At 34.7% G+C, this 19,713-nt stretch overlaps 4 protein-coding genes across 6 annotated transcripts in view; 1 reads left to right on the forward strand and 3 right to left on the reverse strand.

Annotated features, from left to right (window-relative positions):
- Positions 1-151: 151 nt before the first annotated feature.
- Positions 152-3,405, reverse strand: LOC105256273 (putative cystathionine gamma-lyase 2). The gene is made up of 8 exons (XM_011266049.3): positions 3,032-3,405; positions 2,075-2,227; positions 1,602-1,889; positions 1,343-1,477; positions 1,117-1,252; positions 896-1,048; positions 613-778; positions 152-547 (listed from the first exon to the last, which is right to left on the reverse strand). Exons 2-8 carry the CDS (start codon positions 2,222-2,224, stop codon positions 403-405), a joined length of 1,173 nt encoding a protein of 390 aa, XP_011264351.2. The 5' UTR covers positions 2,225-2,227; positions 3,032-3,405; the 3' UTR covers positions 152-402.
- A 1,337-nt stretch (positions 3,406-4,742) lies between these two features.
- LOC105253291 (protein SCAI) overlaps positions 4,743-19,713 on the forward strand; it is a 77,975-nt gene continuing 63,004 nt past the window's right edge. The window contains exons 1-2 of the mRNA XM_025414144.1: positions 4,743-4,782; positions 16,793-17,325. The gene's annotated coding sequence lies outside the window, so the exon portion shown is untranslated. The remainder of the gene's footprint in view (positions 4,783-16,792; positions 17,326-19,713) is intronic.
- Positions 6,234-8,106, reverse strand: LOC105256274 (pyrimidodiazepine synthase). The gene is made up of 5 exons (XM_025414148.1): positions 8,031-8,106; positions 7,805-7,910; positions 7,128-7,371; positions 6,810-7,034; positions 6,234-6,717 (listed from the first exon to the last, which is right to left on the reverse strand). Exons 1-5 carry the CDS (start codon positions 8,053-8,055, stop codon positions 6,586-6,588), a joined length of 732 nt encoding a protein of 243 aa, XP_025269933.1. The 5' UTR covers positions 8,056-8,106; the 3' UTR covers positions 6,234-6,585.
- Positions 12,931-19,713, reverse strand: part of LOC105253292 (transcriptional regulator ERG homolog) — a 52,438-nt gene continuing 45,655 nt past the window's right edge. For 2 of the 3 annotated variants that reach the window (XM_025414146.1, XM_025414145.1), the window contains exons 4-6: positions 18,439-18,498; positions 15,591-15,831; positions 12,931-14,571 (exon numbers count right to left, since the gene is read on the reverse strand). In XM_025414146.1, the coding sequence (XP_025269931.1) occupies positions 14,235-14,571; positions 15,591-15,831; positions 18,439-18,498 (638 nt within the window). In that variant the 3' untranslated portion in view covers positions 12,931-14,234. The remainder of the gene's footprint in view (positions 14,572-15,590; positions 15,832-18,438; positions 18,499-19,713) is intronic. The other variant, XM_025414147.1, reaches the window with a different exon arrangement.

Consider the following 19,713-nt stretch of genomic DNA (forward strand, 5'->3'; position numbering starts at 1 on the left):
AATAATTATATTTTTTAATTTATATATATATATATATTTTGTAATATATATATATAGATAATTATCAAGCATTATTGAAATCGAAATATTTGTTCGCTGCTGTTGCTGATTGCCGCTGCTGAAAAAGAAAACAAAAAGAGAACGCAACATGTTGCCTATTATTGTGCACGATTTATTTAGTCGAATAATCCTTGCCGATTCGCTTGATTGCTTGATATGTCGAACCGCGATACAGTTCAATAACCTAACTTAATCTATAAAACGCGTAGCAAGTATTTGCATATAAAAATCTATGACAATGTATGTGTAAAGGTCTATACATCCATTCTACATTATCAAAATTAGTATATACAAATTAGAATATATATACATTATTATAGTTATTCAATTACGTTTGTTAATTTATTCACAAGCAGCTAACGCTTGTTTGATATCGGCTACGACATCCTGTTCCGTTTCGATACCGACAGATAATCGAATCAATTTATCTGTTATACCTAATGCAATTAGCACATCTTCGGGTAGAGATGCAGGCGGCATACTGTATCTATGTAAGAAAAATTTATTAATACGTATATAAATACTTAATGTCAATTAATTTTGTGTACTTACGGTAATTTAATCACCGACTCATATCCTCCTAATGAGTCGGCTAAAGTGAAGACCTTTAATGCTTTTAAAAACTTTTCTGTATCACCTTTCAAATAGAAGGAAATCATACCGCTGTGTCCAGTTGTTTGTTTGAGCGCCAACTCATGCTGTGGATGCGACGGGAGATCTACAACGATACGAGTGCCTTATCTAGATATTTTATCAAATATTTTATCAGATATTAAATAAGTATTAAAGCATCTTGTTATATAATAGAGATAAAGAAAAAAGAATGTATATATACAAGGATGAAACACTCGCTCGACGCAAGGATGAGACTCCAGGAATTTTGCTATTGCCAAGGCGTTTTTCATGTGTTGTTGCATTCTAAGTTCGAGTGTTTTCAAGCTGCGGATGACCATAGAGCAGTCAAAGGGCGATGGAACAATACCCACAGCTGGATTCCAAAAACATGTTATATAAAACTTTCAAAAACATTTTTAAGTATTACTTAGAAGTATTTACCGTTTTGAAAGAATCGTAACTTTTCCGCGAGATCATCTCGGCGCGTAATTGCAGCTCCCATAGTGATGTCTGAATGGCCATTCATATATTTTGTTAGCGAATACATAGATATATCAGCACCAAGTTCAAGTGGCTTCTGTTTTAAAAAAGTATATTTTTATATATCATATAGTTTCTATTTATATACATTAAATATTTTTTTCAAAAAATTGTGAGCTGAACTTGCCTGAAAATAGGGTGTCAAGAATGTATTATCGATGACTAGAATAATATCTGGACGACGAGACTTTAAGCTATCAGCAATAGCTTTAATGTCTCCAAGTTTCAATAAAGGATTTGTTGGTGATTCCAACCATATCATCTGTATATTATGCAAAATACAAAAAAAAATGAAATCAAATGTTAAAAATTCCATGTATATAATAATATATACTTAAAGTAAAATTAAATTCAAAAGCAAAGTAAGAAAGAGAATAATATTTAACCTTTGTATTTGGTTGTATTGCACTTATAACATTCTCTACTTTAGTCACATCTACAAGGGAATATGTGATACCATGATTGCTTAAACATTTTTCAATATAATTGCTAGTTCCATGATAAAGATTATCTCCAGCGACAAGATGATCTCCTTTTTGCAATAAAGAAGTAATTCCAGTTACTGCACCTAAACCAGATGAATAGGTAATACCATGTTTCCCCTCTTCGAGAGCAGCCAGGCATGTCTCTAGCACATCACGTGTTGGATTGCCAGATCTACCATAATCGTAGCCCTTAATTAAAATTAAAATGCTGTTATACATATATTATATTTTTTTGAAAACAAAATATTGCATACAATTTGTTAGCTACAATTGATGCTGATGATAGAATAAAAAAGACCAATTGCTATCAATTAAGAGCTATGTATCGAGTTAGAGATAAATTTTAGTGAATTATTCATGTATTTTGAGCTTACCCTATGCTGACCTGGACTATCCTGCTGAAATGTTGTGGACATTACCAAAGGTGTCACAAGTGAACCATGATTCCACTGTAATGGATTTTGTCCTGCATGAATAGCTTTGGTAGCAAAACCTCTAGTTTCAGGCACTCCATTTGAAGCCATGATCTATTTAATAAAAATTTTATTACAAAGATAGTTTATCAACTGCATATATTATCTGATAATCAGATTTAAAGCTACACATAAAGATATATTTAATGTTTTTAGATTACATTTGTTTTCATCTGTAGTGTCTTAATCATATACGAGTTACATATCAGTTTTGTCTCAAAATATTTTTAAAAAATTTATATATATTTCTTGCATCTGTAGAAAATGACTGTGTATAATAAAAATTAAAAAATAAATTTTTTATTGATATACTTTTTATTATAAGATCTTCAGGATGTTCTATTGTTAAAATATCGATAGGATTAAAATAATATATGTGATCTTTAAGAATTAAAAAGAATTAAAATTCAAATTAGAAAATTAATGATTTTCTTTGTTAATAACAAAAATATTATAGAAATCAACATTTTCTTTCGAGATTATAATATTTATCGATATATTAAAACTTTTTTCAATTATATATTATTATATTTTAATTTTAGCAATAAAACACGAATTCCCATTTTTCTTAATATTTTTTTTACATTCGTTTTCTGGCGTTTGTCTCGAAAAACGTGAATATATAATTATTATTTTCTGTGGAAGTTTGCATTCCATAAAATTTACTTCCTGGAATAGAATTCGACTGACAAATATGGACAAAAGAAACACCTTTTTTTTATTCTTCAATCCAGAAAGTGCAGCTTAAAGTTGCGTGATAATAGGACTACTTTTTTTATTCTAATCGCATATTTGAGCGACGAAATCAGAATTTTTTAATAAAACAAATGAAGGAAAAATCTTTTCAGAGATCTTTACCGATAAAAGACTTGATGTCGTTGATGTTGATTTCGTTGAATATCGATGAACGTCGACTGAATGACTTGTTATTGCGATAGCAATTTATAAGTCTCGCGAAATTGATAATTTTCTGCATGGCAGATAAAAAAACATAAAGAGGATAGCATGTGACACTCAGCATAACACCAACACCAGTAGCGGGATTCTCTAAAGGACTGTCTACAATAGCAGTAGCAGTAGATCGTAGCAGTCATAAGCAAAATGAATCAAATCCATTTCTTACGGCTACGATGTATGTTCTACGGCGAACGCGTAATCAGAATTAAGAACGTAGAATTCTTCCGTGACTGCGTATGCCGTAGAACGCACGAAATCCGTAGGAAATGGATTTGATTCATTTCGCTTACGCTGCTACGACCTACTGCTACTGTCATTGTAGACGGTCCTTAACGTCTGAGCGATAAATATCGCTATTGTTAACTGTATTTATCGATCTATGATTGATATATATTTTTAGATTTAAAAATATATATCAATCAGAGATTGATAAGTACATTTAATGATATAACGACATTTGTCGTTCAAACGTTAAGCGGCCTTTTCATTGACGCTACTTTTTAGCGTCAATGAAATTGCATTTTAACAGTTGGCAGCCCTACGAGATAGGCTGTGCAGCACTGCGCGTATATAAAATAAATTTGAAATCGCTTCTAGCCTAACCATCTTCACGCGATCGACTTTATTTGAATTGCACGGCATCGCATCGAATTATGATGTGGCGCCGATTTGTTCGAACGTAATTCGAGACATCGCGATGCTGTATAAGCGTCGAATGAGCACGAATTGTCACGCAAATATGATAAATCACATCTACTCACCGTTCACCGGCTGTTTCACAGGCCGCTCCACTCGCTCGCCTCGGGACGTCCCATTCCGATCTTGATGCACACGATATCATCAACGTGAACGCGCGACACTTTATTCGGCACTCCCGATATTCGCTCGCATCCGATAATCATCATCAAGGGCGCAAATAACGCGACGCGACTTCGCTCCATCTTCGCGATCGCGCTATCACTGAACTGTGAAAAATAGCTGTCGCGCACTTTCACCGACATATTATGAAAGTTGCGCGATCATCCTTGGACACTTTCGACACTCTTTCACTCGCGATATTCGTTTAAAAACGGTTAAAAGATGCGAAAAATGCGGACGTACGACGATCCGTGTAACTGCGTATGACTCCGATTCACGTATGACGCGTATGACGTAGCAGTGACGTGTATGACGTAGCAGCACGCGCTAACATGGCGGCCAAACCAGTGCGCAGAAACGAATGCGCAGTGGTTCGGCCGCCATGTTAGCGCGTGACTGCTACGTCATACGCGTCATACGTGAATCGGAGTCATACGCAGTTACACGGATCGTCGTACGTCCGCATTTTTCGCGTCTTTTAACCGTTTTTAAACGAATATCGCGAGTGAAAGAGTGTCGAAAGTGTCCAAGGATGATCGCGCGACTTTCATAATATGTCGGTGAAAGTGCGCGACAGCTATTTTTCACAATTCAGTGATAGCACGATCGCGAAGATGGAGCGAAGTCGCGTCGCGTTATTTGCGCCCTTGATGATGATTATCGGATGCGAGCGAATATCGGGAGTGCCGAATAAAGTGTCGTGCGTTCGCGTTGATGATATCGTGTGCATCAAGATCGGAATGGGACGTCCCGAGGCGAGCGAGTGGAGCGGCCTGTGAAACAGCCGGTGAACGGTGAGTAGATGTGATTTATCATATTTGCGTGACAATTCGTGCTCATTCGACGCTTATACAGCATCGCGATGTCCCGAATTACGTTCGAACAAATCGCCGCCGCATCATAATTCGATGCGATGTCGTGCAATTCAAATAAAGTCGATCGCGTGAAGATGGTTAGGCTAGAAGCGATTTCAAATTTATTTTATATACGCGCAGTGCTGCACAGCCTATCTCGTAGGGCTGCCAACTGTAGAGAATCCCGCTACAGAGAGTAGACTGAGAGGTGTCATGGCCCGGAAATAAGTTAGCGTTGGAAGTGCATAATTTTTAATAAACTATAGCTCAAACGATTGCTCCTTAATTGTTCCTCTTCTAAAATTAATAGTTTTTTTTAATATTTGCAAAAAAACAAAATTGGTCATTTTTACTGAAAAACATATTTCTAATGATTTTCGGCAATTATATCCGGTATAAAACGATTGCTCCCTAATTGCTTCGCGTTGCTTCATCGTATAATTAACAATTATTGCATTTTTTATCGAAAATTAATAAATAAATCATTTGACTAGTGACGTCGCCACCTATCGGCCACTTATCGAAACTAAATGTTTTAATAGTTTCGGCACAGATTGTGGCGGGTCATGACATATCTCAGTCTTCTCTCTGCTATAGTGTTGTTAGTTTACTTTCTCTTTATCTTATTTTCTTTGATCATATACACGTGTGTGCATCGTACACTTTATTTGTATAATAAAGATTCTACTTTGCAAGTGTCACAAGAATTATATTTATTTATATAGTAATATTGTGGGAAAATATATAAAGAGTCCACATAAAATTGTACATAATGACACGAAGCGATACTGTGATTACTAAGGTACTAATAATTTGATTATCATGTTATCTTTTGAATAAGAATTTATGCAAGATCACAGCTTGAATTTATATTTTTAGATGGAACACGTGGAAGAGAGTTTAAAAGATACTTTATACAGAGTTGAAGTAATTGAAAAAAAGTTAAGAACGAAATTACTTACTACAGACAATCGTGAAAGATTGGAAAACGAATTAAAAGAAGTTAAAGAAGTTCTTAGGAGAAACGAGAAAAAATTACAGAATTTAAGGAAAGAAAATTCAAAATCTTTTATAGTAGCGATGTGTTTAGCTTTAATGTGTTTTCTTGTCTATGGAATTTATCTGATGATTTTTAATAACATTTAATGATTATATATTATTAGGGGAGAAATATTGCGATATTATCTGTTTTATAAATTTTATATAAAATATGCTTATCAAGTTATGATTATACAATTCGTAATTTACCAATATCAAATTTTATATATATTAAATATAAATATATTTTAGATTTATATAGTTTATATGCAACAATTTGCATATCTAATATGTGTGTGTGTGTGTGTGATATATATATATATATATATATATATATATGTGTATACTAAGTAAATAAATATACAAAACCATGTATGCAATATTTTATGTAAAAGGAATTTTTATCTTCATGTTCACCATTACAATTAATATGATAAGATAAATGTTTTTTTCTTTCACAAAGTTAACACTTTAGATTTTAAATATTGCACATATACAGTTAACGCTTATTTTAGATTTTAGATATTGCACACAAACATTAATTTTGCAAGTATATACTTTTGCTATAGAAAATTTGTTGTATTGAATCAGTGTTATGTAAAGAAGTAATGAATCAAACTCAAGAGAGTAAAACTTAAGTTTAAACTCTCTTAAGAGATTATTAGATTATTAGATGGAATAGCCTTTGTAATTGAATCACTGTCTTTAGCTATTAACTATTAAGTCATACTGAGGTGTCCCAGCTATACGACTACGTATGTACTTGGCGTGTGTTTCAACATCCAGAAAGCTGCCACGTACTGCAGGGTCTTCTTTCATTGCATTCCTCCATTCAAGCTATATCATATAAGAATTTATATTATAATCCATTTTAAATATTATACACTATCTGCCAATATTTTATATATATATATATATATTTTCATTACCAGTCTCAGGAAACGTTCTCTTGGTATGACAAACTGCTCTCCCCGTATAATTCTTATCACATCTGCTCTTTCACACCATGGCCATATCATAAAGTCTAACATACCAGGCTTGCTTCCTCCAAAAAAGGGACTTCCTCTTTTTGCCAATTCCTGATCAAAAAGTTCTAAACCATTTAATGCTTCATTAAATACATCTTGCTCTAGTGTTGGACCTAAATAAAATACCTACAAAATAAATATAATAAATTCACACACATACAAAATGTACAAATACATTGATAAATAAAGAGGATATATTTTCAAACTTAAAAGAAATACCTTATATATAGTTGTTATTACTGCATTAAATCTATCAATTAATAATTTATCTTTAGCTTTTGCTAAAGGATTACTTGGATATAATTTATTTTGAGGATATACATCATCCAGGTAATCGGCAATAATTAGGCTCTCATATAATGTTTCTCCTCCTTCTAATTCAATGCAAGGGACTTTATTCAATGGACTTTTTTCTATTAACCAGTCTGGCTTGTGTGTTAGATTCACATACACAATATCATATCTAAACATGTGTAAAGATTATACATTTATATATAAAATTTCATATGTAAACATATGAAATTATTTATGTTTAGCGATTAAAAAAATTACTTATGAATTGTTTCCTTTCAAAGAAGAGGCTTAATATTTTAAAAAGTAATAACAGTTTATATTAAACTATATTTCTATATTAGACATTATAAAGTAATTCTTTGTAAAGCATTATTAAAAAATTGTATATAATTATTATGATTATTATATATGTATTTAGAATATATATTTGTATATATATCATAAAAATTTAAATAAGAAAAAAAAGAATATATATATATATATATATATATATATATATATATATGCATGTATGTATATGCATATTTAAATTTCTTTCAAATAAAAATTAAAAAAAAACCTGATAATATAATTTAAAAAAAAAGCATCACAAATATGCTTACGGAATTTGTTTAGCATCCAGCACGAGATGTATTCTTTGCGCGTATGGGCAAAAACGCATACTATACAAACGTATTTTTCCAGGTACGAGTGGCGGAAGCACCGATCCTAAAAAAAAAAAAACAAAAAGAATTGCGTAATTTTGTAATGAATTATGTTCTCGTTAATTTACCATGATATATTGCGCACAATCTGTAGAATACAAAAAAATAAATATTTTTCTTTTACCGGTACTTAAGTGTCTTGTAGTCATTTTGATTCTCGTTATTAGTTGTCGAACGTCCAAAAGAGACTCGTCTGCCGTCTAAATAACGCTTAACATTTCGTTATCCTCGGCCGGGTCGAGCAATAAATATCAATGACAGTCCGAAGCTGAGAACTCCTTTACAACTCTACGTGGAAATATTGGTGTCGTGGCATGAGAGAAAGATAGAAAGAGAGATAGAAAGAGAGAGAAACTTTCATTTCTTTATAATGAAGCACATGTGCGCCTTCTATGTTCATTGACTTCTCATTTCGTATCTTTTTCTCATCTATCTGGCATTTTCCGACAGCGTTATACGATTATCTGCGAGACACGCGTAAGAACGGTAGTCAGGATTACGAGAAATTAAAATAAAATTCACTTATGCATGTATGTTTTCGCTCCCTATCGCCACACGATAAGGAAACGGTAGATAAAATTAGCGCTCTGTAATTATTCTCGGATCATTTACCAATAGATGATAATAGATATTTACAGATAATATACCTAGATAGCGCGTCGAGTGTTTTTTGGCGCCAATAATTAACAAGAATGGTTAGTAACTCTGCAGTTGCCTAGCAACCAGTAACAAGACTGGTCCAATCTCATCCTTATATTTCTTAGTTTAAAGAAGATTAAAGTGAGTGATTATAATTTGATAAAAGAAGAGTAAGATTGCGGAAGGGAAGCAAAGATTAGAAGAGAAAGAGAGTTTGTAGAAAGAAGATTATAAAAGGTAAGATTTCAAGAGAAAAAGTTATCGATAGTAAGATAAATATGCGAAATGGAAAATATATAGGGTTCTACCGCTCACCCATGCACATCCTTTTTTTAAAAAAGAATATAGTTATTATAGTAGATGTTATTGTTATAATATTATAAGTAAATATTATTGATTATACTAAAATGAGATATATAATGGAATAATTATAGTGAGATTTCGAGTGACATATGCAACAAGAATTGCGGTTAAAAATTAAAAAATTTTGTCTCGAGCATGCGCGAGGACAAATTCAATTTCCTTGTTTAAAAGCTCGAATCGAGATATGTACATTTCGCAATTTCAATTTTAATCGATACATACTTTTCACTTTTATCGTGGAATAATATTTTTGAGAACCATAAATGAGAAAAAGATAGAACAATTATTTTCATAGTTAGCACGTAAAATGGCGCATAAAGCTGTATCAGTTGCCACTCATTCCACAACTTAATAAAGCTAAAGCGTCGAACATAATTAACTATTCATTTCTTGTAAAGTTCAGTTTGCATAAGTAACGTTTTGTTGCAATATCGTTCCCGCGTGAACAATTCAATTAATGAAGAGCGAACGGATAACTCATTTTCCGCGTCGAAGCCCGCGAGGAAGACACGAGTCTCTACAATACATTATTGCATTCGCCCGCGGTGTATATGCATCTTGAAGTCGAGTAATATACACGAGAAGATAGATATGGAACGGGGGCGGTTTTTGCTTATATGAGTGGAGGAGCGTATTTCGTATAAGTGGAGGCGGTGTTGATAGCGCTAACGGCGTCGAAGAAGGATACACACGAAGGTAGAGTCGGTGATGGAGGAATGGTATGGAGGTGGCGTAGGTGTTAGGTAAAGCTCGTGGCGATGGTAGTCGTAGCTAGCGCTACACAAAATACCACGAAGAGAAAGAGAGAGAGAAGGGGGTGAGAGGGTGAGTAGGTGAGAGGGAGAGAGAGAGAGAGAGAGAGAGAGAGAGAGAGAGAGAGGGTGGGTAAGGGGTAGAAAACGAGGTGGAAGAGGATGTGGAGGAACGGCGCGGGCGCTGATTGGTAGCAGAATCGATTAGCCAAGCCGAGCTAAACCTCCGGTACCGCGGCATGGTTCGGCGTGGCGACGCCGCGAATTTCCCGAATGGGGGTTTCCCGTTGGGGCGGACCTCGCCGAACCCGTACAACACCCTCCCGGCCCTCTTCTCCATGGCAACCCGACCAATTCGCCAACCGCCGGCAACCAAGACTGACCTACCGTGTGTTGCTCGGCTTATTTTTCTCTCCTATCTTGCCTCCGCGTACCTCTTCCCTTCCCTTCCCTTCTTCATCCTCCTCCTCCTCCTCCTCCTCCATCGCGCTCCGCAACTTTGTTCTTTGTGCCTCCGCGTCGTTCCCTTTGTCTCTTTTTTTTTTTACTCCCGGTTTCGTTTACACACACGCGTTTACGCACACGTAAGGCATAGGGGTGGGAGAGAAAAACTGCAAAATCTCCCTCCTTTTTTTGTTCGTTTCTTCTTCGATTGCTCTTCGTTTCCCCCTTGTTCGCTCTGTCTCTTCGTTTAGATAAATGTTTCTTTCGTACACGATCAAAAAAGGCAAACGTAAATGTATAGAGAAATGGGAGCAACATTGATTTTGCCAACGACTGATACAACCCCGTCGGCACGTTTAATTAGAACATGGCGACTTTAATACAAGCGCACGACAACAAGAACAACAACAGCGCTCCCCCGATCTCCCCGGATCGCGATTCCCGCGATTCTCATCTCTATTCCGTTGTGCTTTCTCCAGTTCCGTTATCACGCTAACGATGAGAAACGAAGTGTCCTTCGGTCTTCGAGAGGGGGGATGTAGGGAGGATCGCTTATCTACCTAATCTAACGCGTTCTACGCTAGCGCCAGACACACGTCCCTCGTTCATCCATCACTGTCGTCGTCATCGTCATCATAGTCATCGTAGTTATTATTATTCGTCTCCATTCTCGAAATCACGCCCACTCGACACACGCGCGCGAATCTTGTATACATACATAATACATACACACATATATACGCAACGCTCTCGTCATCCTCGGCATCCTCTCTTCGTCGCATTCTCCCGCTAAGACTAAATTTTCTACACGCCTACGCTACACATGAAAACACCCTATCTACATGAGCGCCCTTCACGCTCACGACCCCTCCGGACCGATCCGGAAACTGCTGGATATCGTTCCCCGTCGCGGTGCCGATCGCACGATCGGTCCCATGGGTCGCGCCAAGGGCCGCGCTAATCGCTTAAAATTACTCTAGGAATGCTTAAGGTCTCACTTATGAGTAATATGGTACACATCTTAAGGAGTTACGCTTCTTCGACACAAGGTACGCCTTTTTTTTCGAGGACGGACTGCCGACACGCGATTAAATCGATAAAAATAATGCGTTGACCATCTTGCAAAGGAAAATCGTACCTCTCTTCGTTTTCCCAAAGTTGTAGATCGGACGTTATTTTATCTTTAATGTTTCTGACTTTTAAAAACTTTTAAATGCATTACAGTACTTACGTTATCGGGGAAAGATTAATGATAAGCAATGCCAATTAGAAAAAAATTGTGTGATTTAATCTATTTATAAATCGAGATTTCATTATCAATTCTGATTTAATGCATTTATAATGTCAGATACTTTAGACATATTTAATCAATTGTTTTGCTTTACTTTATTCAAAATATAATAGAGATTTTGCATTTTTATTCGAATGTTTAAAGTCTCCATTTATACTTTTGCTTTTCATTTCAATTCATACATTATTATTATAATTAGAAAAAAGATTTAAATTCAAAATGACAAGATTAAGCATTCAAATAAAATAGATTATATATTACAAATGAAAACATTTTCCTTATTTTTAAATGATCTTAATTAATTATCGACAGTAGATTCAACAAGTAGATTTTCAAATCATTTTGTGATTGATAATAAGATTGATAATAAAATATAATTTATGAACTTTATTTTTAATTTCGAATAAGTTATTAGAGAGATTGAATGATAATTTTTTTTTCTTGAGAAATCCACAATATACTTTTTCTAGCTAATATGATATTCTTAATGTTAAACAGAAAGATTTAATGTTCCGATACTCGACATGTAATTATTTCTAAATTATATATCTCGAAAGACTTCTTTCTCTTTTTCCTCTTTCTTTTTCGAGATTAGATTAGAAACAGCTGTGTTATTTATGCGCTCACATGTGATACGACAACCCTTGCTCCGAATTACAGCATGCGTTTAGTTTGCATGCTCCGTCTGATCGAATTCGGTTTCGGCAATCCATCCTTTATATCGACATGGGTAGAGCGGCCACATATCTCACGTGATTCTAAAAAGGATGGCGTAAAAGTTCGATTCTGATTTGCGTGTGCCGTCGATTGATATGACTTAAACGTTGTACTTTTCTGATTATCGTCTACATATCTCACGATGACGGATGATGAGGGTGTACGGTAACGCGGTTTCGTTGTAAAATTACGTCAAAGGAACGAGCGCGAATCACGCTTAAGTGAACCACCGACATATGCTGACGAATAACGTAGCCGTATAAACACTATATGCGCTCGATAATCGTTTCTCGCACGCTCGTCGCTCGATTCATTCCTATGTAGCGTCTCTACCCATTTCTCACGTAACAAATAAGTTAAAAGAATTTATGATACATGGGGCTTATTAGCTTTGGTCTGAATCGAACATGAATACATTCCGCGAACAAGCGATCGCGAAGCCCCGTTCTTGAAATCGAGATGCACGACTTTTATATAAATGTGAGGGGTGACGTTTTATTTCGATGTACACATGCTCGATTCAGTCCAATCGTAAACGCCGATAGTACTCGTGAAATTTTATCGGCTTCTTATTCGTGAGTTTCCTTTTGGACCAAACGATTTCGCATATTCATTTTACCGCCGTTATCAATTATTTATTATTTTATTCTCGGAAATAAAGTAACTCCGTAAAATGACATCTGCATAAAACACTTAGATAAAGAAATATGAAATGCATGACTAGATAAGATGAAAAATGAAAGAAAAGAAAAGAAAAAATCGAAAGAGAAATACAAGATTTTTCTAACAAGGTTTTTTGTTAAATTACATGTTCTATTACTTAAAATATGTTACTAGCAAATTATAAAGAAGAACTAATTTTCTTTGGTATCGATATTTGGCAAGAAATTATTAGAATTGATTTCACCTATCAAAAAAAAAAACCCACAGAGTCAGAAAATTTTCGAGAGCACGTTCTTTCGATGCGCACGTGTCTCTTACAAAGTGACACCACAGCAGTAACGGTAAAAAGATTCATGCGAATTATCTCACGGATGCACACACCCTGTGTTACTAACGTAATGCATTATACTGTATATGTACAACGTTCTTACAATAATAATTTTTTTTTTTTGAAGCGCACCCCATCGGCCGCGGCGAATCAGAATCCGTAAAGTACTCATTACGTAAAATCGTCGCCTCTATACATATATAAGGCGGTGCATAAGTAATCACTGATTACGACGCGTTGCTTAGGTATTGCATCGAAAAATTTTCAACAGTGTACTGCACACTTTATTGGGGCGATTGTATCGCATGTAGGATTTTAGACATTAAATCTGTCCAAACGCGTCTTAAATATCAATGTTTTATACACAAATATGCACGCCTCGCGCATTCATGTCTTTCTTCTTTTAATTACTTAACAAATAAGTGTGAAGAAGCAGTTGCACTATACTGCTAATAAAATTGAAAAGACGCTATGCTTATTTCATTGTCGATATTTGTATCATAAGTGTAGCACAAGATTAAGAATATTTTAGCACATAGATCTTTCTTCTTAATTTGAATCTTTTACTCAATATTTTCCTTTGATAGCATTTTAACTTATTGTTATCAGAATTGTTAAAAATCTTATTTAAAGCAAAGTACTATATTATTAATAAATTCCTGTATGCGCGTCACTTTGACCGGGTTACCCTTTTCTCTTACTATTTCGTGATTGTCATTTACTACTTACGTGTCGATTATAAAGCTGTATATCTACTCGTGATCGACGATTGTACATAATTATTCATCAGTGCTGGTCGGTGCAAACGAATTTCCTTTCAAGATAAATAATCTACGAATTGGATGAAAAAAGGGGAAAATAAATTTGCCAAATCGCCTACCCTTCCGCCATGTTCGCATTCATTAAAAGAAGACAATAAGAATGGATACATACGCAGAATGGACAGATTCGTGCAAATACCTGAAGCAATGTGCGGTCCGAGCCTCCGGGGGGGGCCGGGGGGGAATAAAAGACTGTGTAATTTACGATTACACACGTTGTCGCCGACAACGTGGCAGCAACGGCTCGTACTCTTTCGATAGAAATGTTTCAACGCGGCGTGCCCAGGGCGCCCCAGTGCTCGGCGGCGGGTCATGCGTAATGCGGATAGGTGCCGAGATGAGGTGGCACGTGTCCGGAGGCCGTGTGATGGCCGGCATACAAGTTGGCGCCCGGGCTCGTCGACCAGTAGCTCGATGCCGATTGAAAGAGGCCGCCAGGAACGGAAACCGAGACCGACGCCGCCGGCGGCGGCATCAGGTTCAGCTTGGCATGACCGTAACCGGACATGAACAGCTCGCTCTGGTACTTGTACGCCGCCGGATCGGCCGCCGCCGGCTGCGTCGCGGCTGCCAGACCCTGGAAATCGAACTTGTACGCGTACCTCTTGCCGTGAACCTTCGTCATGATGTTCTTGTCGTAATAATACCTGCAAACAGACCGATCCTCCGTTCTGATTTCCCTTCATGAGCAATAACCGGATCTAGTTTCTAGAGAGTAACATTCTGCTTCTCGAAAAAGTTTACTTTCAATTTACGTAACAAATATAATTAGTTGTTAAAAGAATAATTTATATTTTTAAAAAATTGAGTCTTAAGAAGCAATATGAATCAATACATATATATCTACGTATCACGAGAATATTAATATCATCAAATATGCTATTATATATATCAATAAATTTGCTATTTAATAATGAAAAATCATATCAAATCTTTAGTTTTCATTATGACTTAAAAATGTATTCATTACATTAAAATAAAATAAAGTTTCATTTCTCATTTTATTTTCAAAAAATCATGTTTCAATTTTGATAAAATCAATTAATATAACAAAATTATATATCTCTGGTAATAAATAGTAAAGTATGAATCAATCAATTTATTATTTAGTTGCTACATGAGATAAATATCATGTATACATTTTTTTATTACATATCACATATTTTTTGTTACATTCATATGTCGTTTTTTTAAATATTTTATTGTATATTCAAAAGAATTCCGCGTTAAGAAATACCGAATTCCAAACTCGGCATCTTCAACTTAAAAATCCTCGACGTTAAAAATGAATCTATTCATCTGTTCAGTAGTTCTTACACGATGAACGAAGGGACGCTAAAAAGAGCAATCGCGTAATATAATCAGTGGATCTGATGGAAAAATAATAGCCGCGTCTGCCGTCGGTTTGACTGTCGGTGATTGAAATTTCTCCCCCGTTTGCCACCCCCCGACAACACCGACACATACACGCGCGCGTGGAACATCCGACCGTACATATACCGAACGAATTTACTTTCTCCCCGAAACTTCGTCAAAACATAAATGATAGCTCGTTAATAGCTTTTCCATTTGACGTTTGTAGAAAAATGCGCCGCGTCGCGCATTTTCGTCACCGTAAACGTGAGCGTCCCTGAAGAAACTCGCAATCGTCATCTCAAAGACTCACCTTAGAGCCCTCGACAATTTGTCGTAATTCATATTAGGTTTAGACTTCCTCTCGCCCCATCGTCTCGCCACCTCGTCGGGATCGGTCAACTTGAATTCGCCGTTAGTTCCTTCCCACGTGATGCACGCGGCATTACTCGAGTCCGACAGAAGCTCGAGTAGAAACTGCCAGAGTTGAATCTGACCGGAACCGGAGCTCGCGAGTCGACTGCTCGTCGCCCCGAACATTTGATAAGGATCTGCTGGCCACAACAAATTCAGTACTTCGTCACAGCATTCATCTTATATTATTACATTACTTAATTAACATATTAATTAAGTCAGAAAATATATTACTTTCACGATTCTGCTGTTGTTTCCGCGCGATCAAATTTGATCGGTGTAAGTATTTTTATTCTTCAATGAAAGATTTTTGTACAAGCTTTTGCAATAGTCATTTTATATCATATTGTATTATAACAAATGGAAAAATTTGCGAGATTATAAGTGACAAATATACAGTATAATGGAGACGAATTTAATCAACATTGAAACTTGATCTTATTGTTGCTCCATTCTGTAATATTTCGTTTATTACGATTAAAGTGTTTCGTGAAATATGTGTGTAATCTGTGTCAATAAACATTTGTTTTCATATTGCAAGTGAGAGCAAATGATAAAATTTTTCACAATTGCATGTAACAGAATATACCTATCTATTACATAGTTGTTTTTCAAGGGTCTCTGTATCGCCCTTTAAAAGCTTTACAATGCGTCATCACCGACGTTCAGACATGAAGGGCTCTACAGTCGTACAAAAGAACATAATCGCAATCCTACAATAGAATAGAATTCATTTGGATCATAATAATTTCAATTTGAGAAACTACTGACGGAGTGGCTCAAAGGGTGACACGAGTGTCTTCTAAACCTTCGAAGTCGTGCAATTCAAAATATCGATTTTTATTTTTATGATAAAAATGCAATGTGAGAAAAAATACAATAGATTAGAAACCGTAAAATTTTCCCTTGTTTCAAAACTTATTTATAATTCAGAATTTTTAAAGTTCTGTAAAGCACTGAATGATATGATAACAAAAAATGAAAAAATAATAAAAAAAAGTTTATTTTACAAAAAGAGTTTTTAGAATTATATTTTATATATTTTCTATTTTGCTAATAAAATAAACAAGTATAGAAAAAGATGTTTTTATTAATTTACAGATAACAAGAAACTCTCGAGAATCCGAAAATTTGCATTAACAATAAATCTAATCAGTGTGCACGAGACTACTTCAATTGCATGAAGGAAAAATTTAACGGACTTTATAATGAAGAGAACCAAAATTGTCCCGATTTAATGACTTTCACGGTCTGAAAGAAGAGTCCTGACACAAAAAAAAAAAGAACTCCAAGACGGACCCCATAAAAATACAAGCCGAGCGATTATGAGAGGGGACAGACGCGGATGATGGGGACGGATTCCGAATTGCCGGACCTCAAAGGTCGTTTCGCCCGATGAATCCGCTGAATGCGTGCCGTAGTGATCGCCTTTCGATCGAACAGTAATTCACTTACAAGTTAATAATGGGAAGGGGCGCGGTACACCCATTTATCTGCCGAGAACGAGGGAATCGACTGGGAGAAATACTGAGACGCGACTACGCCCAAGGGTTCCAGGCTCTTTTCTCGTCGCGGCCCGAGACTTTGAGGAATCGATGAAGCGCAAAGTAACAGTGACCTTGTTCGACTGTCATGTAAGTAAATCTCTCTTTTCACTTTTTTTTAGATTTAGACAATTTACAATTCATAATTCGGAACAATATTCTACGTATAATTTAATTCGTGTAATGTAGAAAACATTTGCCCAATGTATTTTATCTATATTATTTATAAAACTAGAATGTCTTCTTTTTAATTTTACGATAGAAATTGTAAGACACGTGTAATGATATAATATTTATGCATACTATTCACACACAATTATAAGTAGAATTCTGTTTGGAATATTCAACCCCGAATCACATATTATCTAAAATAAACTTTATCATCAATATTATCAGTACGTTCATTTAATACGTTCAAAATATAAATGTTTTAAAGTAATTTAATTAAAAAAGTTCATATTAAAAAAATTGTTAAAATTTTATTTAAGAAATATATATATCTGGATTTGTTGACTTTATTTAATTAACAAATTTGGGAATAGGATTATTTGTAATATACTATGCATTTAATTATGCATGAAAATTTTGCTTCTATATTTTTATATGGTATTGATAAAAAGCGGTTTTTAACAAATAATGTCAAATATAGATAATAATAGTTTTATTCATGATTTATTTCATTTCATATTATTTTGTTCCTTCTATTTTGTAAAATACTGGTTACTTTTTACTGATCATAATTTAATAAGCATTTTGTTACACATCTGATTTTCAGATATATCGTAGATATAACATATTTTGTGCAATATATGATATTTTTCTATTAATATATATGATTTCGTTATAACACGATATTTTTCTCCAAAACTAATTTCTTAGTTAAACTAATTTAACAAGAGTGATAGATTAGAATCTATTTTAAATATTGAACCAGAGGCAAAATCAGATAAGATAGTATGGGAGGGTAGCGCTTTAACTATAACATATTTTGTGCAATATATGATTTTTCTATTAATATATATGATTTCATTATAACACGATATTTTTCTCCAAAACTAATTTCTTAGTTCTTTCTAGTTAAACTAATTTAACAAGAATGATAGATTAGAATCCATTTTAAATATTGAATCAGAGGCAAAATTAGATAGGGTAGCATGAGAGGGTAGCACTTTAACTTCTCAAAAATATCTACCTACTACATACCAGGCTGCCTGAGATGGCTGTGCGTGTCCAATGCTGTCTTTGATAAGCTGCTTCCATAGCCTGAAACAGGATATTCATACGTTACTTTTCATCAAAATTTTATAACAAAATATTTTAAAACATATCTTGAATATATATCTTTATATATCTTTATATATCTTGAAAATTAATAATAATTCTAAGAATGAAAGAAATAAAACACACATTTTTAAGATAAAATAGAGAATTACACTACGCAGTATATTTCATAAAATTCTCCATCATTTCCATATTTTTCGAAATATATAATTATTTATCGAAAGAGACACCAGAGATGATTTCCGAACATCATTGCTCGTAGACATATATACGGCGAAGAGATAAATTCTGACGGCGAAAGTCATCGGTCCGAATGCCGAAGATGAAAAAGCGCAAACTCGGTCGAGCGTTAGAATCCGTTAGAGAGGATTTCCGTGTAGGCAAACACACGGGGCTGAGTGCTACGTGTACGTTTCTCTCTCCCCGTTCTCGTTTCGTCACCGTCGTCCCATAGCGTAGGTCTCCTCTCCTCGTCTTATCATACGAATTCCCTTTCCTCGTACGAGGCCCGACGGTCACGTTTACGCGCGGACGTGTGCAATCTGTTTAAGGGCACAATGCCCCTTAATTTCGGCTCGTTATACGCTCGCAGGCAATAGTCTGCAAAGGTCAGTCGACTGACTCTTCGAAAACTCATGGAATTGCAATTGCAATTGTTTCCAAATTGGCTCGAAGGCTACTTACGCCATTAGTACGCATCAACGCGCATTTTATTTATATTTTCCAACTAATCTCTTTTTTCAATAATTTTTCGATACTAAAGTCATGTCGTTTGTTGTTTTATTAATTATTTAGATGCTGCTCTATTTCTTTTATAAGAGCATTATATTGCAAATATTGTCATACATAAATTTTATGAAAACAGACATTTTAAAAATTAACTTTTACAAAATTTTTCAGTTAAATTAAAATTTTTATCTCATTGTTATTTTATATCCAAATTTATCAACTCGCATTTATAGTCCATTTTTATTAAATTAGCTTGCATATAACATATGCAAATATTACATATGTCATAAATCTTATGAAAACAGACATTTTAAAAATTAACTTTTATGAAGTTTTTCAGTTATTAAATTAAAATTTTTGTCATTGATATTTATCTCCAAATTTACGAATCCGCATGTTCCATTTTTACTATTCATTATTACTACTATTCATATTATTACTATCCATTTTTACTAAATTAATTTGTTT

Source organism: Camponotus floridanus, unplaced genomic scaffold (genome assembly GCF_003227725.1).
Source record: "Camponotus floridanus strain SB8 unplaced genomic scaffold, Cflo_v7.5 scaffold78, whole genome shotgun sequence".
Taxonomy (NCBI): domain Eukaryota; kingdom Metazoa; phylum Arthropoda; class Insecta; order Hymenoptera; family Formicidae; genus Camponotus; species Camponotus floridanus.